The following is a 23,233-nucleotide window of genomic DNA, read 5'->3' on the forward strand; positions in this document are numbered from 1 at the left end:
CCCGCCGGGGCCGGGCCCCGTCGGATGCTCGCGCCCCCCCCCGGGCTGAGGATGCTGAAGATGAAGCTGCCGCTGAAGCAGACAAGCCACAAGGCGGCGGCGGCGGAAGAGGCGGCGGCAGCTGCAGGGTTGGGGCTGAAGGAGCCCAGCGGCGCCCTGGACTGTCACATCCCGCTGCAGCAGGTGCCCCGGGCGCCCACCCGCGGGGGCGCCGCCGCGGGACGGGGTTGCGGGCTGGAGCGGCCCAGCCAGCTGCACGGCTTTGGGCCTGGGCCGGGGCCTGGGCCTGGCCCTGGCCCGCCGCCGCCTCCCGCCGCCGTTACCGCTCCTGGCGGCGGCGGCGGGCCCGGCGCGGCGGCGGCCCGCACGGACAAGGAGACGGTGTACGAGTGGTTTGGACTGGTGCTGGGCTCTGCGCAGCGGCTGGAGTTCATGGTGGGGCTGCTGGACCTGTGCAACCCGCTGGAGCTGCGGTTCCTGGGCTCCTGCCTGGAGGACCTGGCCCGCAAGGACTACCACTGCCTCCGCGACTCGGAGGCCAAGGCCAACGGGCTCAGCGACCCCGGGCAGCTCGGCGACTTCCGCGACCCGGCCGTGCGCTCCAAGCTTATCGTCTACCTGGCCCTGCTGGGCTCCGAGAACCGCGAGGCCGCCGGCCGCCTCCACCGCCTCCTGCCCCAAGTGGACTCCATCCTGCAGAGCTGCCCGGCACGGCGGCCCCAAGCGGGCGCTGCCGAGGAGGAGGGGGCCGAAGAGGAGGACGTGCTGGTTGTGATGGACGGGGCTGCAGAAAATGGCCAGGCTGCCCTCCCCGCCGCCCAGGGCCTGGGTTTCGGCGCGCAGGAGGAGCTGCTCTTGCTCTTCACCATGGCCTCCCTGCACCCGGCCTTTTCCTTTCACCAGCGGGTCACCCTGAGGGAGCACCTGGAGCGGCTGCGGAGGGCCTTATGTGGGGACCAGGAGGAGGAGGCCTTCAACCGCCACCAAGCCCAGGTAACACCATGCCCTGATCTCTTCCTGCAGCACCATCTCCTCAGGCAGTTTCCTCTTTCTCCCTTCACCCCCTCCCAATTTGCCAGGAACTGAAGTGGCCTCTTTCCTCCAAGCCCTCATCCCCTCCCTGATTGGGATGTGGCCCCTCTTGTCTTTTCTTGTTGCCCATCATAGCTTTCCCCCTTCCCAGGATAGCGTACACCCCCTCCCCTGCCCCCAGCAGGTGTAGAGCGTCTCACTGGAATTTCATTTTGTGATGTAACAGTGCCTATGATATCGTAGAGTTGGGGGGGAGGGGGGACTTCTCTTTCCAGCCTGCCATGCTTTGATGCACAGCTTTTTGGATCCTGCATTGCTAGCGTGCAGGATGCGAAGGCTTTCCAAAGCTTGACCAGCTCTCTTGTATGTCGCAGGCCATTAAAGTAGTCGTATGATCCAGCATTTGAACAGTAAAAGCAGCAGCTTGACTGAACTTCTAAAAATATAATAATATTAGATAGGAAACATACATGCCTAAGGGTGCTTTTTCCAGTGGGTTAAAACAATGGAATGTGTTGAAATAATTTATATGTAGAACCTACTTTCCCCTGAAAATGAGACTTATGCTTGGACTTGGCAAGGATCAGGGCTATAATCAAGGGTCAGCGTCTGTAAGACTGGTTCTCTGAAAAGCCCCATTCTATAAGATGGCTGAAGACCTTTGGGAATAGGTGGTAGTCATTTTACTAAATGAGCAAATTAAAATGTCACAACCTGAGCTTCTGTTCAGGGAAAAGCTTAATTTCTGGGTGGCTGTCAGGAAACAGCAAAGTGCATCTTGAAAGCAGTTGTCCCACTTGTTGCTAGAAGGTGGCTGTCACAGAGAATGAAAATGAAGACTTTCAGTGAGCGTCACTGAAGTATTCTCATATGCAGCAGCTATATATAAACTGATATTTTCCCCCAGTGGCATTCATTCCTGCCCTTTTGATGAATATTTCTTTTAAAATCTGCCCCATATTTATGCAACCAAGTTGTCACCTTGGAGCTCTACAGTTTTTGGTCTATAGATGGCCTCTCATGCAAAGAGGAAGAAAGGGCTTGGAAGATAGATATTTATAATGCAGATAGACTGTTAAACTGAACACATCAGATTTTCACTGGGTGCTTAACAGAAAGAGGCACAAAACTGTAAATGGTTTTTTTCAGTTTACTTACAGTGCTATCAAATTCAGCCACTCCTAGAAAAAACTGTTATCGCATGGCCTTCAATACTAAAGGAATGTCCCCTTTCTCTATTTGGTAAAGACAGGATATGCTTTTGAGGACTACACAGAGGAGACAGGAATGAATTTTTAAGACTTCAAATACGTTAAGTAAATGCTTGTATCATTCAAAGGCCAAAGCACATTTGGCAGGTCATTAACTAGTGGGTGGATGTTATGGTACTGAAATCATAATGAATGCATAGCACAACTCCAAAAAGTGTTTATTTTGGCTTACTGACCTGCATCAGGTCTAGCTATACCAAAATGAATCCTGGAAGTCCCTCTTAAGGAGAGCGTTGGATTGCAGGAAGTGGTAAGGCTGGACACTGTTCTTGCTGTGTTTAAAGTGCTAATAACTAGAAACATACTTACTGAAACTGGCACATCAATATAACTGCTCAGTATGTCCCACCAAATGCATTAGGAGCTCAGACTCTCATGAACTCTCATTGAAGTCTGTTTTGTATAGCATTCTGGCCTCAGTTTAAAAGCAGTGTTCCAAGTTGTAGTGGTTTCATTTACTGAGGGAATGCTGGAAGTCCCAGATCTGCTTGGCTGAACAAACACATCACATTGTCTGCACAGGACTGAAACGGCATCCCTTCTGTAGGTTTCTTTCTTTCCTAATAGTTAAATTGTAAATACAGCAGGGCCTCTTCTGGGAAATAATGGCTGGCTGGGAGTGGAGGGATTGGTGGACTGTGTGTTTTCAGTTCACATTCATACAGACTGTGGGACCCTGGCAGATAAAACATTGGAGGGAATGCATTTAGTGGTGTGGTTAAAGACTTCCCTGGCTAAATGCAGCTGTACTGTTAAATTGGACCTGATTTAAAACCCTGCCAGGTGTCCACATGCTTTTTATGCTCCTCTAGTCTATGTAACTTAAGTGCCTGCCTTCAGGACTCTGAGTTTGTGAACTGAAGTGGTTTATAAAGACCTCTTAAATTTTTCTTTTACCAGCCTCAGGTAAGAAGGGTTGGGCTTTCTCTTTGGTTTTAACCAGTTCTGTGGTCTTATAGCCAGCAACTTTGCAGCACTAATAACTTCACTTGCCTTTGTGATTTTAGCAGTGCCTTGCATCCCTCCCAGTAGTGCCCTGGAAGCTAATGGCTCTGCCTGCATGGACTGTGTCACTGAGGGCCAGACCCGCATGCTTGCCTTGTTACTGTGCCACAGGGTCACACAGGAAGTTTCTGGAGAAGACGGTTCCTGTCATGTTAGGCATGGGCTGCACCTTTCTCCATGCTTCATTCAGCCCCCTCACGAGGCGGGGAAGCCGTGCTCACTTTACGTAGGGAATTTGATTCCCCCCCCCCCTTTCTCTTTCCCCATTAATAGAGACAGCCAGTTTCCAAGGGCGAAAGCAGAAGAAACTCTCACAGCGAGAGAGGGGGAGGGGAACCCTTAACTGCCAAGATGTCTCTCCCCTTTCCTAGCCTGAGAATAGTTGGGAGGGGGGGGATGACCTCTCGCTTTGTTTGCGGGGAGGTGGCTCGATCTTGGCGCCTCCCAGGTCCGTGAGGGCAGAGCCCCCGTCCCGTGCCCCCCGCGTGCCGGTGGAGGGAAGGGAGCAGCTCCCTGGCCAGCCGCGCCGCCAGACCCCTCCCTGCGCAGGGATGCGGTGAGTAATGATCACCGGCGCTTCCCGCCCCCATTCAAGATGGCGGCGGCGGAGCCTGCGCTGCTGGTCACGTGCACGAAGGGCGGTTTCCTCTCCATTCGGCTGGGGGTGGGGGAGGGGGCAGGCGCCCTCTGTTGCATAACGGGAAGGGTCTCGTTCGTTCTGAACCGACGTAGCGACGCGGGGGCCCAGTCACGCGCCTCTCCGGGGCTCCCCAAGGTTGGAGGGGGCCCCGGCCGCCCAATGGGAGGGCGGCTTGCCGGCGCCCACTGCTTTGGGTCGTCAACGCCGCGCGCGCACGACCCCACCCGTCCTGTTGCGCGGCCGGGGGATTGGGGGGGCGGGGCTCACCTGCCCTTTGCGCTGCTGGCGGGGGGCGCGGCCGTTGGGCGCGTTAGCCGCGTGCGAGGCGCGCGGCGGCGGGGGGGAGCTCGGGCCCCGGATAGCCGTTAGCGGCCGCCCGCCGTTAGCCCGTGCTCCGGGGAGCTGTTCCTGCCCCGAGCGCTGGGGAAACCAGCAGAGACATCACTGACGAAAGACCCTGGGGTCGTTGCAGGAAGGGTTTACCGCAAAGGCACCCCATTCGTAGACAGTCTGCAGCGTAAGCAGTTTATTGAACAGAGCCACTGCTCAGTAAGTTTTGCACTGAGTAGCTGTTAGCTCAGGTCTGATCTTTCCCTTCTTTATGCGCCCAGGCTTTCTCAACTCTTGTGTCTTCAGCCTTTCTGAACTGTCTGAAGATGTTTTCAGACCAAAATATGGTGGGTTGTGGGGTATGCTTGTTTACAAAACACTACCTGCAAAAATTTTAGGCAAGAGAACTCTTGTACGCATTACCCATGAAACAGTATGTGCCTATTGCAAAGGACAGTGATGTGAAATCCACTTATAAAATTGATGGAGTTTAGGTCTGGAATTGAACTGGATGGTTTATTTGTCCAATTCAGATTTTGAATTCCTGAGGGTAAGGGCTATGTTATTGCATGTACTATGTCTAATAAAACAGCTTGTTTGAGGTTTCTAGGTGCTGTAATACATAGCTATAACGAGCAGTAGAACTCAAGTTTACCAACAGAGAATTTGTCTAATTGCTGGATGCCTTTGTTAGCAAACATCTTATCAGTTTATTTTTTCCTGTGATTGGGTGTTGATAATGTTTCCTGGATAGAACCTCTGTCATCTGGTAAGATTCAGCTTCCACTGAAGTAGTTTCTTAGTAAAGGACTAAGAGGATCGCTACTCTTTTTGATCTCTAATTTTAATGAGCCCTTAGGAACTTAACATTTCTCAATGATCCCTTTTAACAAATTCAGCTGGAACTGGCAGATAGGTTCAAAAGTTTCTGGAGGAAAGAGTGCTGCAGTGGGATGAGCAGAGGTAGCATTGCCTTATAATTGTGTAAATTTTGATTCTTTAGGAAATAGTTCTGAAATACTTCTGTTTACTTACAGTAGAAACACCTGATACTATTTGCAGCTTTTTAAAGAAAGAGGTAGTTTATAATAACACTACTCAAAAAAAATCATTAGTACATTGGGCTGTGCAGAATATGAATTCTGAATCTAGAGTTGATGTATTAGGATAAATTAGCAGTATTCACATCTGTGGTCATAAAACATAAACTTACTAATGTGCAAAAAGTCTACTGATATCACTACTATGTATCCATTTAAGTAACAGAACACACAGCTTAATTCTTTTGCTGATTATATTTGTTTAATAAGTGCAGTATCAAAGCTGTTCCTCTTCGTTGTCCATCTCACTCCATCTTATCCATCTTAAAGATGTAAGATTAGAATGTCGGGATCCTGAAGGGGATTTGAGCACGTGGTAATATAATACGGCTTGCATTAGACACTGGAATGTTTAGTCAGGCATGCTTGACAGTAATAGAACTAAGGTTCTATTGAAATAAGCAATCTCCTGGAGATAATGGTTTGCTGAATAGTATTATAGTTAGCTGGCTGGTGGATTCTTTTCAGAGAAAGTGTCTACTTAGAAACAAAGGAAAAATTTCTATTTGCAGAACGTTTTGCTTAGTAGGAGTCTATTTATAGGATATTTTGTCTGAAAATTAAGAGTACTTTGTTTTTGTGATTGATCTTCAGTGACTTGCAGCAGAACAAAGTACTAGAACTTAATTTTTAAATCAAAGAGGTCTGTCTGGGAGAACAAAATTACAGACAATTCCATTTTGAAACTGCTGTGTACTCGTGTGTATCCTTTTAAATATCATAGAGATGAGTATAAGGGAAAGTGTATCTTCAGGAGTCTGGCTTAAATAAGAGACAGAAAAATAAAAATGTTATTTTATTGTTGGCGAACGTGTTTTAAATGGTGGTATGCTCCAGGAAAATACTAATGTTGTATATGCTATTTTACATACTGAGATACAAAGTGTTCTGACTCTTTTAGTGATCTGAACACCCTTGTCCCTGAACAGGAATTTCTCCAGCTGTAAACTGGAGTTAAGGATTTCCAGAAACCTTATTAGGAGTCTTCTGGAAAGGAATTCAAAACTAGATAAAATACAGTGCCTAAAAGGAAGCAGCTCTGTGTCTAAAATGTATGTGCTAATGCTCCAGGAAACTGCAGAGTGAAAGTTTTCACTGCTTTCAGTTGTTTTAGATGTTTAGCTCTAATTATGAGGTATTATGACAAGTAAAGACAAAGTTTATAGTCTTGCCTGAGTCTCTTTATACAAGAGTTAACCATCCTCTTACTGTTTCCCATTTCAGTTTCTTCTCCCTTGTCTTAAATAAGCAGAGGCCATCCCAAAGAAGGCCATGGCTTGATAATGCTTGGACTTATCTTACTGTTGTTAAGCTATGACCAGATTTTCAGTGTTACCCAGTGTTGCTTATTTATAGATAGCAAGATCTCACTGGGCTTGGAGAATTGAGGGCTGTCAATTCTTTCTAAAGAACTGGGGAAGAGGATGGAGGGAACAGCAATAAGGTGGCTATATCTGTAAGACATCTGCACAGGCTTATATCTGTAAGACCACTAAAGTCTATAGAGTTCCCTCTAAGTAAGTTAATTCTCCATTAACTGTAATTAATAATGAAATATCTAGACTTCCTCCAATATTTGATGAATTTCCGTGGTATCCTCCAAGTCTTAAGGGCTTATACTGTTAGAAATCAAAGCTTGTAGAGGACAGGCTAAGAAATCTAGCTGGAAACTGCATTCCTTCATGAGCTTCTTGCCTTTCCTCAGCCTCTTAATCTTGTCCTTTTGGAGAGAAGAAAGTAAAAACACAGGTCTCTGCGAAAGGGGATTTAATGTCTTGGGAAGAGTTTTAAGAGTTAGATAAGAAAATGACAGAGATTTTTTCTGTTGTTCAGAATTGCCATATGTGAAAGAATACTTTAAAGTATGCGACTTAGACCTTTGAGTTCAAGGATTGGACAAAATTCCATATTATCCTCTGCCAGTAGTTAGCAGTAGAAACAAAGGCATTGTCTTCTCTCTACTACTAGTACTAATTGTATTTCAGTGAACCACTCCTACGGGGCAAATGTTTTTGAAATCTTTCCGTCACTCTAGGCTATTGTGACAATATTTTGTGCACATCAGTCTGAACTAAAACATCCAAGTAACTTTATTCTTATGCGCGGAACAGACAATGATAACAATACTGAAGTTATACAAAGTTGCTGGATTAGCAACCAACTGGGAATGAATTAACATGAGCTAAACTGTTGTATTACTGGCTTTAGCTTCAAATTCTCTATTTTTGTCATGGGCTAGCTAGGTTGGACTGAAACTGCTGCTTAAGTCCAGCTAAAAATTTGTATGCGGATGGAACTTAAAGCATTTGCTGTGTCTCTAGCAAACACGAGGTATAGTATTCCTCCAATGTTGTAAATCACTGCTGTAGCTGATGTTTCAGGTTCTTCAAATGGCATTGTTGCAGGCCTTGATAGTTGAAATTAATAGCGCTGCGTTAGAGGTTGGTACACCTTTTGTCTCAAGATTTTCATGGTTTCACGGTGCCACAGGTTGGTAAATACATGATTACTGAAGCTTTCATCTGAAATGCTTTTTCTCTCTGAAACAACTGCTGTTTTTTCAAAAGGGCTTCTGTCTCCCTCATAGTGTTTGTTGCTGCCTCTTATAGGTGAGCTCTTAGCATAGTTTTACTAAACAAATGTGTCTTAAAGTACTCCTGGGCAACTGTGCTTTCTCTGTATGCAGTCCAGTTGACTAGATATGAGTTAATAGGGCAGTTGTACATTATCCATTTGAACCATATATCTGGCTTTTCCCTGATAATGTTTTTGGAGGAGAGGGGCTGGGCTGTGGTAGCCTTTATGCCATGCATTTCATCACCTAACAGTCTCAATACAAACTTGTTTGTGTAGTGGAGTTTTTCTATGAGTTTCCAAAGTACAGGTCCTTGATTTAACCAGAGTCTTTGACACCAGGAAAATTGAGTAAAGTCAAAATTCTTGCATTGTAGAGCAGCAAGATTTATTGACAGGATTTTATGTGGAATAAGCATTATTATTCTGGAAATTGCTTCTGCCTGTGAAAAGATAAGTTAACAAGAAAGCATTTAAGTTGTTTGTTGTCTGTGGCTTAAAGAAAGATCATTCTGTATATCTTTGTGGTGTTAGATCTTGAGGCTGATCCTGTTCTTGTAGGACAGTTCTGTGTCCCAGATCCATAGGACAGTTGGTGTAATTGCTTAGTTGAAAGCTTGCAACCTGGAGTGTAACTTTTAGCAACAATGTCAGTTGAACAGTTGCCTTCAATCTTGACCTTGCCTTTGGCTGACAGATTGTCCAAGACAGTAGTGGATTTCTTGCACGGGAGACTGCCTTGCATCAACAGTTGTTAATGTTAAACAAATTTTGAAGCATTGGAGGTCCACTGTTGCCCTGTATTTTTGCATTTGTGGGTGTTAAATGTGTGTGGGGGTTTTCCATTTACGTTTAAGATAGCATGAATGCTCTATTCCAATATGCAAGCAACAGCAAGAATCGCTAAGTGATAGTATGTTCATGTAGTTGTGCGTAGTGCTGAGTAAGGCTTCCTCTTTGCTGCCCTTGTCATTAAGAAGGGGTTCAGCAGCACAAAAGTGCATGTGCAGTTTCAGCTGACTCTTAAAAACTGATGTTTAGCCTTTGTAAGCTGCTGCACAGTTGTGAAGCAATAAGGAGTGGTGGGTTCTAAGGATTGGTTTGAGCAAATCATATGGCACTGATCCTAAATCTGGCACCAGATCTATTAATGATTATTCTGCCATCGCTCAAATTCCTCTAAGGTGTGGATGCTGCAGTTGATCGGGTGTCATGAGTTATATCTTGGTACTTCGAAGATGCCTTCTTTATTTGTTAGCATATGTTCTTGTTTGCCAGTTCCGACTTCTATGTGAATGAAGGAATAAGTAAACTGTCAATGCCAGTTTACATTTATAGAGCATGAAAGGCTAAGTAGTGCTGTCCTTAAAAGTCGTTTTACTGAAGCCTTACAGAAAAATAAGCTTTCATATTTTGGTATGTAGAACTAATCAAGCTATCCAACTGCTGTAAGCAGGTTACCCTGAACAGTGTTCATCAGAGCTGATGTGTGAATAGTTCTTTTATGAAAGTGCAATTCAAACATCAGAACACTCATGTGCATCAATTACTTGCTCATGACCATTAGTAGGTTATTCAATAGCAGATTTCATTACATATTGCCAAAACAATACCAGCATGACATGTCTTGTTCAGCCATCTATGCTAACAGAAGGCAGTGTCTGAACATTTGTCATATGTAGATTAGTTGAGATTTGCTTGGTTCACATACATTAGTTACATGGAGCAACATCCTTCCTTAGCAGCATGGCTATTTGGGTCGTTTGGTGCTTGTTTCTCATGAATATAAAAACACCTCAAGTGGCAGGTGTTTTCTTTAGTATGGTACTTGCTTTTAGCCCTATGAGGAATGATGTCTCAGGAACAAAACTCTGTTCTAGATTGTAAGAGCAGGCAATTTTTAAAGCACGCTTTCACCTTGTTTCACTTTCAAGGAGAAATATAGTTAATCCTTTAGCCAGTCAGAGATTTGTGTGATTATCAAATTAATTATCTGGCAACTCATTTGGGGCCTTTCACATTTTTTTTCTTCACTATATTTTAATCATTATCAGCAGAATGATGAACTGCAGGAAATCTTACATGTGAAAGTCTTACAGTAACAAAGGCTTGTGCAAGAATTAACCTTATACTTGCATGTGTTGCGTGAATCCAATTTATTAATTGACTGCATGACCATCAACAGAAACTCCTTAGCAGCATACCACAGTTTTAAAAGGCTCATGTTTTGTGGTGTGACTGGCACTGGAATAGCTGGTAACACCCAGCTGTGTTACTCTTAATATGTATTGGCCCTCTAGACTAGCTAGAGTTCCTCTGCTGACCCTGTTTCCAGTCACTTGCATGCTATAATTGTCCACTCCACGTGTATATTTTAGTCCGTCAAGAGTGCTTGATGTAGGACCATCATAGTAACTAACCTTCAAATGTGAAGAATCATAATGCAGCTTCAGCAGAGGAACTGCAGATGGCACAGAAACAACCTTTGTAGACTATAAGCCGTGAGGTAAAGTTATGACTACTCTAGATACTCTACTGTCTACCACCTGCATTCCAGTATGTGTTATGAATGTTATCCACAAAATACATGTATATTTTTGGTTTAACATGGTGAAAAAATGAATAAATTATGAAAATTTTTACAGTTATGATGATATATAAAGTCGGCCTAAGCCCAGAGATGTCAGGATTTGTTTAAATGCAGATTTGAAACATGTAATATTTTGCAGTTAGAGCATTCAAATGTGGATGTATTTCAGCTCATACGGAGAGTGCTATCATAGATGGAACATTACCTGTTCTAGTTATAGAAGGTGTAGCAGCAATATTTAATGCTTCTGTCATGAACTGAGCAAAAAATCTCTTTGAAATAAATTTTATTTCAAAACCTCTCTTTTAAAAGCAGCTCATTTTTTGACTTCGTAACCAGCAGTTATTTATCAAAATAGATTTAAATACTGTAGACTATTTTTCCATTAATCAAAACAAATAACCTGACCTTAAATGGAGTGTCGAGTGACTTTAAATTTAATTGTTTTCGGATCCATTTGAGACCTTTTAAAAAAAATTTTTTTTTTTGATTGTCAGAGTTCCAGCTGGCTTCTTAAAGTGAATGGAACACTGCCTTCAGCTCTTCAGATCACAATTTTAGATGTGTAAAAAGACATCTCAGAAAAGTAAAACAAATTTAACAGTTGGAGAGCCTCTGACAAAGTTAATGCAAACGTCTGTCAGCTGTACATAGTATGTATAGAATCGAAGCTCCTTTTGGTCAAGTGTTTGCCTGTAGCTTCAGGAAGACTTTGCTGGAGAATTGACTTTTTTTTTTTCTCTCTAGAAATTTTTGGTTCGATTCTTTGATTTATGTCAGAAAGATGCAAAATGTGCTAAAGTTGTTAGCTTATTTAGCTCAGGTACAACCAGTTAATCATAGTATTAGTGCTTTGTGTGGACGGTCTTAAAGGAATCACAGTTTTAACAGGATAACTTTAATGCTCAAATGCTAACAATTTTGTGAATAATGCATGACTAGGAGTTAATTTCTAAAAACTCAAGTACTTGGTCTTGGTTATGACCAAAGTCGTTATGAAATGTCTGACAAAACAGTATGATATTTGACACAATAGTAATAGTAAGGAGTTCTCAAAGTGGCTCTCTCCAACTTGCATCTGTGAACTTTTTTTTATTAAACTAAATTTGCAAATTTTCTGAAGTTATTAAAGTGCAGTTTCATTGATGTGCAGCTTTTTTCCTTCCTTGTTTCAGGTTTGACATTATGCTCAGAATTTATTAGAAATTTGAGGTGTGATGTGGTGCTTTGGTCAGTAAGGGAGTTTGCTGAGGATGTCTACTGAATGACTAGAGATTGGTGCAAGTTTTATCCTGAGGAAGCAAAACATGCTCTATATTTAAAGTCAGATTGATTTGAAACCTGAAATTACTGACACTCAGTGTAAAATGCAAACCATATACTGAATTAGATGAAATAGCTGAAATGTCTGTCAGTTCCTCAGACCATCTGTAGTGCAGGGTAAAAGCACATAGTAGTTCATCTACTAATTTTATGCTGCTGTTGTTGATGTGACTGATGAAACTTGGATTAACAGCATGCCCAGGGCATGCTTGCTGCCTATATACTTATCCAGATCTTAAATGAGTTGTATGTACTGTACTGTTATGGGTTGCCACAGTTTGTACCCAAGATAGTTGAGACTAAACCACCTTTAAAACATCTACAGCTTGCTCAATTTTACATCTGTCCCATCTTGAAAAGTTTGAAGAATTAAAAAATTGCAAGGGGGTTTTGAAGCCTTTTGACACCTCTCTGCTTCCTTGTTCTAGCCTGCCTGTTGTGCTAGTCTTGGGTCCTTGGTACCAAACAAGGTCAGCAGTCTTGGCTGCTGATTTGTCCCATCACATTGCATGAGTCCTTCAGGAAAAAAAAAAAAAAATCTCTCACTGATATTTTGAAGCTTATTTCCAGAATCCCATGCTTCCTATATTTAAATATGACAAGAAGAATACTGTCTGAAGTTTTTACCTTTTTCCTCTACTCATCTCTTATGAGTCTTCTAATAGAGTAATGCTTCTCATCCTGAATGAGAGTAACAGACTTTGAATTATTAATATGCATCTTCTCCAAAAAGTATCAATTTCTCTCAGTAATTTTATTTAAGAACTACTAATAAGGTAGATATTTATCTCCTGGTTTTCATGCAGATCAGTTGCTAAATATTTGTGGTGGACTGAATGCCCCCTATATAACTTGCTTCTTTTGAAAGCTTTCCCAAGAAACCTAATCTTTGTTTTCAGCTTCCCGTGCTGATGAAAAGTAGTTTTTCATTGATTTGTAGTGTTAAATAGAGAAATGTCTGTATTACCTGTCTAAATAAGGGTGATACAGTATCAGTACTATAGCTAATAAAACATTTCCTATCAGAGAGGGGGTGGTTTCTCCTGTCTGTTTGCCTTCTTGTCTCCTCTTTTGCACTTCCCTCTCCCCAGAAAGCTTATAGTATTTGTATGCTGATGATATTTATGTGCTTGCCTGTATGTACTAAGCTCACATGTTATACCAGTTGTTAAAAAGTAAGAAGCGCTCCGCTTAAAATAGATCAGTCCAGAAACTCACTAGTAACTACTGATATTTCCTAGTTCTTTGTGTATGTTTCTTTTTAAGGTAATATGTAGTTTACTGGAAACATGCAATTGCACTGGTCGGCTGGCAAGAACAGTTACATCTGAAGTCATTGGAGGTTTTAAAATATTTCTGAGGATTGGTTTTTTGGGAGTGTTTTTTTTAAGAGATGCAATCATAGAAGAACATATGAAATGATACATTAATGTTTTATCTCAATTTGGGAGAAATTATATAGGTCCTAGAACAGCCACTTCAAGTTCATTTGCTTTTCTACTAGTTTATAATTTGTTATTCTAGTTTGTTCTTTCTTTTCTTTGAGAGATCCATTGATGTTATGTGACTTCTATGAATTCCTTTTCTGTCCCCTCCTGATGCATTGTATTAACACAGTAGTGGTTCTTGGCATTTATTTTGAAGTCTGCATGCAAATGTGGGGAAGTTGGGCTTCAAATCTGGTCCTTTTCTCTGTGGAAGAAATGGTGTTAGTGGCAGCTGCTTGTGTTCTCAGTATCTAGCTAGCAAGGGGTGCATGTATTTGGCTGCTAGGACCATATGTCATGATAGACTGCCCAAACAGTTTATTCATGGTTTCCTGTATAGAGGAAATCACAGGCTCAATGACAGTATCGCCTAGACAGGAAAAACAGATGGACCATGCTGAAGTGAACATACTTTACATTATGCTGAACTATAGGTGATATTCCTGCACTTGGTAAACTTGGGGTTAAAGAATAAACAGGATCTGTGAAGTACAGGGCTGCCCAAATGAAGATATAGGACATGAATATAATTGGGGAGAATATGTTAGAATTCAGTGAGTAGATTATTTCACAGGTTAGAAATTGAAAGAGTTCATACTAACAGTAAATTAGCATTGAGGTTCTGAGCTAATAATCTTCAATTATCCACCCTGAGATATCCTAAAGGTCCCATCCCTCCTCTTTTTAAAATAAGGTCAATGAGCCATTGGAGCTTATAATTGACATTTTAAAAAAAGTGAGGAACAAAATTACTAATGAGTGCTACTTGGCCACTGTCAAAAACTTCCGTAGTTCTCCCACAGAGTACAAAATAAGAAGCTATTTTTTTTAAAGAATTTGTTTCTTTAAGAGCAAGCTTTGATAATATATATTAAAGCTTCTTTTTTTCTTCTTCTTCCTCAATTTAGAATGACTTTTCCCATAATGACTGCATGTCGAGTAATGAGACCAGTTTGTTAGAACGAACCACAGCATCTCATGATGGACTACCAATGGCTTCCCATAGACCTCAGCGAGAAGGTATGTAGTCTGAAGTTTCTTTTGAGGAACGCTTTGAGGTTTTTTTGAAATTTAATCTCAGTTTGGAGTTGTAGAAATCTTACATCTGTCTTCCTGCTCATCCAGATGAGAAACTGCAATGATGGGTAAGCGTAATAGCTTCTCTGCTACCTACTTGGTCTTTTCTTTATTATGACAAGTTGTCATTCTAGCTAACTGCTAATGACTGCATGCACTAAAGTTGATTGCAAATGGGCTTCCTTCTAAAAGAGAGATGGCGTTTGGGAAAAATCAAGAAAGTTTAACAGGACTGTATTAACATTGTTCTGCTTTTTGAAGCAAAACTAAACATGGAGATACTGTGAAGCAGTGAATGTCTTTTGCTGTTTGATTCAGTTGTATGACTAGTCTTAAAAAAGAAAGAAAAAACACATTAACAGGTTTTATAGAATTGGTAGCTTGGAGAAGTGAGAGGCTTTCTGTAGAGAAGTAAGTCGTCTTTTGGCTCTTTTGGGGAGAATAAGGGCAAACTTCTGTACAATTGCCAGTACAGTTTCTTCTCTTTGAAGAAACGAGCATTATTGAAAACAGGTTTTTTCTTACCCTTTATTCTCCAACAAGATTAGCAAATCACTTGTCTACTCAAAATTAGCCTACACTATCCTACAGATAGTGAAGAGCTAGCAATTTGGGAAAAACTATTGCTTTTCCCTTTGTCTTCATAAATGTCCCTTTGTCTATACTGTAGAGATTTAATTACACTTCCAAGGCAGGCAATTTGAGACTTTTAATTTCTTGCAAAAATTACAGACAGAGATTATGGCAGATTACAGACAACAAACCCGTTTCAAATCCCTTTATAGAGGTTTGAGTATGAAATGTTCATATTCACAAATTAGAAGCACAAAAGGAAGACCATCATTAGCAACACTCTGGAATGATGTAAGAGAAGAACAGAAAAGTTGAGTAATTGAATTTAGCTAAGTACTTAACTATTGCTCAGTATTTGTATTACCATAGTTGGAAATGACAGTGAAGGTTCAGAATCATTTTGTGATATTTGCTGTATAAATACATGGCAGAAAGGGAGTCCTTGCTACAGAAAGCTCATCGCTGGGTTAGAAATAGCTCTGATAATAAAACGTGTTTTTTATTCTCAGTTCTGATAAATCTGTTTGTTATAATTTTTAACTGATACTTACGATGGAAGCAGTGTTACGTATATATGTATGACTTAATCACAGTGAATGTATGTGTGTGTCAAAATAGATTTAGAGGTGGAAGACTCCTTATTGGCTTGTATATTCAAACATTTCTTGGTCTAGCTGCTTAGAATGTTTAAAATTTGATTATGGAAAGAGTTTTAAAGCAGCCTGTTGAAACTGTGAAACTAAGGATGTGCAGCAACAACACTCCAGTTACCTGTTGTATTACTTACTAAGCTCAAGCATTTAAAAGCAAAAAAGAAAAAGCTAAGGAAGTTAAAACACTTTATTGTGTAAGAAAACTTACTTGTACTTGAGGACAAATACATTTAACTTTAGTTTAAAATAAACACAATGTTTTTAGAAAAGAGGTTGTCTGTATGTAAATGTTAATGGTGGTAATTAGTTTTCACAATTGTGTGTTAAATATATGGATGCAGTGAAATAATGCAACTTTAAAACACTATTCTCAGTTCCAGTCATGGGAACCAGCATTTTTATTAACTTAAGAATATTAGCTGATGGTATCCATTTTAACATTGGCCATTAAGAAATTTCAGTGAGCTGAAACTAGTATTATGCCTTACTCCTTTTTCTAATAGAGCATTATCTACACCAAACATGTAAAAATTAAGGTCACTAAACATTTGACTTCTTATGGTATACAGATGTATGTTATTACCTAACATCCTTAGCTCATCTCAGATTTCTTTGGTTATGGAATAATTAGTCATCTTCAGCTGCTAAAAACAAACTGGTTAAGTTCTTTAACTCCCAGGCAAAGGGCTACAGCCAGTGTACACCATTCCAACTCAGTATTTGTCAGCCTTTCTAATAAAGGAGTTGAAAGCTATAGTACTATGCTTAGGCTTATATGCTTGCTTATTATTCTGTTAAGGAGATTATTAATGCTTAACTCTCTCATTCTTGGAACTGACGTGTTCAGATGGGGATTCTGGTTTTATGCTTTAAACATCTTAAATGAATTCTGTTATAGTTAAGTTAGATAAGATGGTAATTAGCAAGAATAAGCTTTTAACAAACACTCACAGGAGGCTGTACTTCTCAATACATTCCTTGTAAAAGTGCAGTTAAATATTGAAAGGAAAATGTGAGCTGATAAGACACCAGAAATAAAAATAGTGTTTCAAAAGCATTGAAAGGAAGCACTGATGATGCTGGGTTGATAAAGAACTGGTTTTAGCTAAAATTATTTACACTTCAAGATGAGTTAATGATTGTAAAGGAATAAAATTCTACTAAATTCTTAGGGAAGGAAAGGAAAAAGTGAAAACGCCATCTCAGCTGCATGATGATTTTTATGAAGAATATTACCTGAACAGTGTTCTGTCCCCAAAGAAAATCCCCAGACCCTGAAAGCCTTACAGTGCCATTTCTTACAAAGTCACAGCCGGAACTTGTCTATTCCTAAATACAATAGACTATGGGGAAGGAACAAAGTACTTTGAAGTACCTGCCTCCCTTTTCAGTTCAATCTAATGATGTTCTCTACAGTATGATTGTAGTAGCTTTCTTACTCTGCTCTTCCCTCTTCTGTTTGCTAACATTCACTTCTGTTTTCTTCAGGCCTTCCCCAGCTATTGTCTTCCACCTTGGTGCCTTTCAAAAATCTGGTTCTTCTGTCTTAGTTTGCTCTCACTGCTGCTTGATGTTTCAGAAACAAGGAGATGGAAGGCACTGTCGCAGGCTTTCTTGAGCATTTGTTACTTTTTGGAATAAAGACAATTTAACTCTGTTTAATTGTCGTTTTGCTTGTAGCGATCACAAGGCCTGTTGTTGTATTTATGCGATGGTAGGCCCAAATAAGATCTTGTGTAATGCACAAACTCTCATGATTTGCAATGAAATGGTTGTGGTTAGGCCAGAGAAATACTTTGAGAACATGGCTCCCTCTGCCCCCTGCAGTTTGTTATAGTAAAATAGCATCTGAGAAGGAGTGGGGTTGTGTGAGCCAGTAAATACCATATGGTGATTCTCAGAGTAGCTAGGTAAATGGATACATTTTCAAAATGCAATTTTAGCATAAACAGTAAACTATTTTTCTTTCAGCTGTACACATTGAGAAGATAACCCTGAAAGGAGTACCAAGAAAAAGGGCTGACAAACATTTGGAATACACATTCAAAGTAAGCAAATAACCTCCAGAATGTTAGAGTAAATGTCTTCATGACATCTGTGAACTGCAGAAGTATACAGTTTGTTTTTAAGTATCTACTCAGAAGACAATTTTTAATTGCATTAGACTCCTCAGAGATTCTTGAAATTATTCTATAATTCTTTTGGATTCTTTCTTTTGGGTGCAGAGCAGGTGTTTTCTGTAATTGTGGGTGTAAGTTGGGGAGATATAAAGCACCAGCTGCAGCCAGGTATTTGATGTTACTCCAGGAGACTTCACTTTTGGTAATTTGAGGGAGGCATTATAAAGAATTCTAGTTGTTTCATCACTACTAAACTAGTTGTTTCATTCCTAGAATGGCATAGGAGTGCAGTTCTTGTGTCTGTAGCTATGTACTGCTTGGAGTCATATGGTTATCTTAGATCTTTCATGATTGTTTGTTACAAGAAGAGCTCTTGTGTTTTTTGACAAAACTGCTTTTTTTTTTTTCTTTGTAAAGGACAAACAAACTAAAAAAACCCAACAAATTTGAAGGCCTACCTGGTATGTTCTTCATATCTGGTAATAGCCAGAGGCAACACGTAAGATAATTACACGAGTGAGTTTTAAACAAAACTGAAACACTGCTTGCTGCTAGTTTGGAAAAGAAGCTTTAAGTACTGAGGTCTGGTATTAAATGCTGTAGGTCTTAAATAATAGCTGCCAAGGCTGTTGTTAAAGTAGTAATTTTCTTAGTGAGAACTGACTAACTTATGAGTCATTTGGCAAATAGATGCAAGAGCCTGGTAATATACCAGGCTTGGACATAGAGTTAAATCTCTCTATTTTTTTACTTTTCCCCAAGACAAAAGAATGTTGTAAATGGAACATTGTAGCTGGCCACTTGAGTTGGCTCATGAGAGTTCTTTGAAGATGCAAACTAAATATGCTATTTTAAGATGAAGATTGATCTGTTGATCCTGGAGCTTGATATTGTATCATCTAAGTGCATGTGGATTACAGGATTTTGTCTTTTGTGGTATTATGAGAAGCTTAAAATCAGAGTTGAATTGACATCTCTGCTATTCCTGTTTTTGAAGTAAAGTAGTGCCAACTGATATCCTTTTTTGATCATGCCTTAATCTGGAATTTGCCTAAAATTCTTCATCCTTCTTTTGCTGAGGAGAATAAAGTGGAATTTAGTCTTCAAAGTCTTAAAAGTTAACTTACCCAAACATCTGAATTTTACCACAGATCCTTTTACAGAATAATCTGTAAACTTGGTACTAGGTAAGAAGTACTAGTGGATAAGAGAGGTTTGCCCATATGGTTTATTAATATTTAAATTAAAGTCACAAAACTATTTTGGAAATCTAGCATGTAGATGGATTTGACAGTGGTTTTGAATTTCTTTGTTAAAGAGGGGATGTTTGGAGATATTTTGGGAAGCATTTGAGTAAACTTGAAACTCCTGCATGTTAGTTCCTTTAGGGAAGAGGTTCCTTTTCTCATCTGTGTGGCTATATACTCTGCTCCTCTCTGCAGATCACTTTATGCTTTCCCTAGCTAGGCACTGCCTTTTTAAAGTTATAGCAGCAGTTACAATCATAGCTTCTCAACTGAGGTCACCAAGAGTAGCAGCTAATTGGCATTTCTGGGGTCTAAACTGAAGGCAGTTGGTGGTTAAGGTTATCCTATCAGCTCTTTAGAGTAAATGAATGTTTATAAATTGCCGTGTCCACTTCCATTAAGCAGGATTTTCCCATGCATGTAATGGGAATCTTAAGCTCAGAGGTGGACTTAAAGCCAGGCAGTGCTCATCTAACTAAGCTTACTTCTTTTTTTTCCTCAAAATATGCACGTGAAGGTGCTGTTTTACTACCAGCATGTTGTGTCAGAACAATAAGCTATTGAAACGTGGATACAAGAATATACCAAAATGTTTATTCTTGAGCAATTCCTTAAGTAAATTGCAGTACTTCTTATGAAATATACCCTACAACAACTTTTATATGACTGTGTAAGATTCAGGCCTGAGACAGATAAAAATATTTTATAGATAATATAAACAAAAAAATTTTTGAGTCATGATAATGACAGGAAGAACTGTACAGTATATCTGACCTTCAGTCCTTTGCTCTGGTGCCTGGATTTTGGAGTTAACAATGTCTGTCTGATACAAGTCCTGTAATTATGCAGCTTTTTACCTGACTTATTTTGGAGTCAGTGAGTAATCATCAGGGGCTTCACTTCATTCATCTGAATTTTCTCCCGTTATATTTTTTCACAAATATCATTAAAGTGATCTTAAAATGTATGTTCAGAATTAGTGCATGTCTTTGAAAATGTACAACATTATCCCTGTTTTGTCCAGTATTTACTTAGCTGCACATGTTACATATTATACTGAGGTGGTCAGAACTATAAAATTGTTGAAATCTGCTAACTAGTATGATCTTAGGAAAAGAAATGTGTAACTTTCCATATTCTCTTCTCCTCCTTATCAGGTAACCTGGTCTGATCTTTCTGTAACATGTGTAACAAAAACACACCAGGAGCTTCAGGAATTCCTGCTCAAAGTATGTATTGAAGTATAGAAGTAGTGTTATATACCAGACTTATAACTTCAGAAGTAATATAGGAGAGTTGTGATTTCTGGGATGTAATTGCAGAAACAAAAGCATGCTATTAGAGTTTCATACTTTACAATTGTATTAATCATTTAAATCATGTATATTATGGTATTAAAATATAGAATACGCTGAACAGCTTGACAGGTGAAGTTCAATAGAATGTTTGTGAGTTTTGGCAGCAGGAGATAGGGTTTGGCTCATCTCAAACTGCTCATATACCTATGGTTTTAACTGAACTACCTTAAAACTATCAGACAAATTTTTAATATTACCCACAGAGTTAATGTATAGGTACAGGCACTGCTCATTTGCTTACTGGTGTCCATATTAGAATGACTTGCAGAGCACCATTTGCTATTTTTAGTTAATGAGCATTACAGTTCTTAATTTTACTGCTGTATTCTTCAGTAGAACAAAGATATATTCATTGTCCTAAAGAGTTAAATTTGAGAAAATCTAGCAACTATGTGTATATACATACAAATGTAAATGAAGACATGTATGTCTTCTGTGTATGTGTACATACACATATTCCCTCCTGCTTTTTCTTCATAAAACAGGAAATGCATCTATGTGTAGGCCACATGAGACCCCAGAAATGTGATGACTTTGAATTGTGTACTTCACTGCCAGTGTGTAATATGCTGGGTTCTACCTATTGTGGCAAATTCTATATCTAAAATTCTTGCTGTTCAGAGCCCTAATGAGAGATCTGTTACAGGCACGTTTTGATAGCATCTGGTGTTCTTACTGCAGTGTTAATTGCAAGTGGAAAGCATGTTACTTTACAAAGGTCATTGTGTTGTTTACTGTATGAATTATCAATATGATGTCTTCTAGTGTTGTAAAAATAAAGAAATATTAACTTGCTGTTTTAATCTAGTTGGAGTATCTAGTTCCAAGAATTCCTAAAGCTTTGTTTGTGAGGGTTTGAATTATGGGTGGAACACCTGGTTGGAGGTGGGGTGTCCCGTAACACAGCATGCATATCTCTGCTACTGAAGAGAATCTTAAAAGCAGGGCTGTCATATAAGCTCCTCACAGCTCTTGGGATGAGTACTGTTGAGGTGCATGCTTTCTCTTCCACTACCTGTAAAGCGGAGATGCACAACAGCCTCTGAAATGGACCTTCCAGTACCTACTTGCTGCCAGGAGGAGTAATAGGAAGAGCCTGGCAAACAAGATCAAAAACGTACAGTTGCAGAGCTGTCCAGTCTAATTGACTGGCAACTCTCCAGAAGTGGAGTGTTCCGCATGCTGGCTGACTACTCCAGCCCCAAGAGCATCTTGATATGTAGAAGATGGAGGGATATGAGAAAGACACCCACAAGCTGCTATGAGCTTTTTGAGGTGGTTCTGTGGAGAATGTGTATAGCTGAAAAGTCTTTTTGGTTTGTATTGGTTTAATAACCATAAGAAAAGAAAGAGGGAATCGTTAAATAAACCAGGTTCAAATTTGTATCTTGCTTTTAAACAATGAAAAAGTGTAAGTGCTATTCAGTTCACATATACTTGCATTCTGCTTTTTATTATCCTTATTTCTGATTTGCATGGCATCATTAGGTAGCAGGCTCTATTTCGTAGGGACAGAAAAGAATGGTCAAAATACTTGGAAAGAAATTCTAAGCTTGTGGATGGTGTAAAATAACTGTAAAAATTGTTTCAGAGTGGAAGCATTGGTGGGAAAAGCTAAGGTAGTACATGGGATAACTCTGGTGCCTTACTTTTAAAGAGCACCTTTCCTTAGATGATAAACATAAGTTCCTTGTATGTAGAAAATTTCCCATGTATGTGGAAGGATTAACAAGCTTGAAGCAACAAGGCTATTTCATTATCTTGGAGTTAAGGCAGTAAGTACCTAATCTTGGATTTGTTTAACTCTGAATCTTTGTTAACTACTAAAAAGAATTGAATCCCTTTAATGAAAGTTTTAAAGAAAAAGTTGCGTCTGTTTCTTTAGACAAATTTGAAGACAAAACACCAGAACAGGAAGAAGTTTGCATGCATCTGCAGTAGYTTTGTCTACCTTTTGAATACCTCTGACTGAAAGATTGGGTAGTACTAAACAATAGCACATATTAAAGCCTAAGTGGTCTGTTCAGAAAAGCTGCTTTCAGCATTTCGGTCTGATTTTATATCTAATATACTTCAGAGGCAATAGCATTGTACTAACAGTGTCTGGATTCCACAAGTTCATCCTATGTATGTTACCAGGCAATTGCCTGCATTAGACATAGCGTCTGCTTATTAGTAGCACTTCATTCAGTGAAAGAATTACAGTGCTTTGCTATTGTTCCACTAGCAGTATGTAATACTCAGCTGGCACTCTGGTTTGGATGCATTTCAGATGCACAAGAGGAAGATGCTGCTCTAGTGTAAATTACTTAGTGCTGTTGATCATAACTGATGGGAGATATTAACCGGATTAGCAAGAGCACAGCTTTTAACTTGAGGAAAGACATTGCTGCTATGGCTTTGTTCTTTTAACTGCACCAGTCCTGTTTAGCAAAACAAATGACTAATTTCATCAGGTTTCATGTATTCCAGTATATTATTTTGGAAGTTGGAAGTGTGAAAGATCTTTGTTCTAGGAAATACTTTTGGTTTAAATGCTGGAATGCTCTTTACTAATGGAGAATTTTTCACAGAATCACAGAATGTTTGAGGTTGGAAGGGAGCTTTAGAGATAATCTAGTTTAACAACCCCCCTGCTCCAGCAGGACCACTTAGAGGAGGTTGCCCAGGACTGTGACCAGATGGCTTTTGAACCTCTCCAAGGAAGGAGACTCCACCTCTCTGGGCAATCTGTTCCAGTGCTCAGTAACCCTCTCAGTAAAGAAGTTTTTCCTCATGTTCAGACAGAACTTGCTGTGTTTCAGTTTGTGCCCATTGCCTCTCGTCCTCTCACTGGGCACCACTGAGAAGAGT

The 23,233-nt window shown here is 40.1% G+C and overlaps 1 protein-coding gene across 6 annotated transcripts in view; it reads left to right on the forward strand.

Annotated features, from left to right (window-relative positions):
• Positions 1-6: 6 nt before the first annotated feature.
• Positions 7-23,233, forward strand: part of ZCCHC2 (zinc finger CCHC-type containing 2) — a 52,072-nt gene continuing 28,845 nt past the window's right edge. For all 6 annotated transcript variants that reach the window (XR_003255790.1, XM_026079827.1, XM_026079826.1 and 3 more), the window contains exons 1-4: positions 7-993; positions 14,261-14,372; positions 17,627-17,703; positions 20,180-20,251. Coding sequence is in view for 5 of the 6 variants with exons in the window: in XM_026079827.1 (XP_025935612.1) it covers positions 25-993; positions 14,261-14,372; positions 17,627-17,703; positions 20,180-20,251 (1,230 nt within the window). In the remaining variant the exon portion in view is untranslated. The remainder of the gene's footprint in view (positions 994-14,260; positions 14,373-17,626; positions 17,704-20,179; positions 20,252-23,233) is intronic.

Source organism: Apteryx rowi, unplaced genomic scaffold (assembly GCF_003343035.1).
Source record: "Apteryx rowi isolate R43461 unplaced genomic scaffold, aptRow1 scaffold_50, whole genome shotgun sequence".
NCBI lineage: Eukaryota > Metazoa > Chordata > Aves > Apterygiformes > Apterygidae > Apteryx > Apteryx rowi.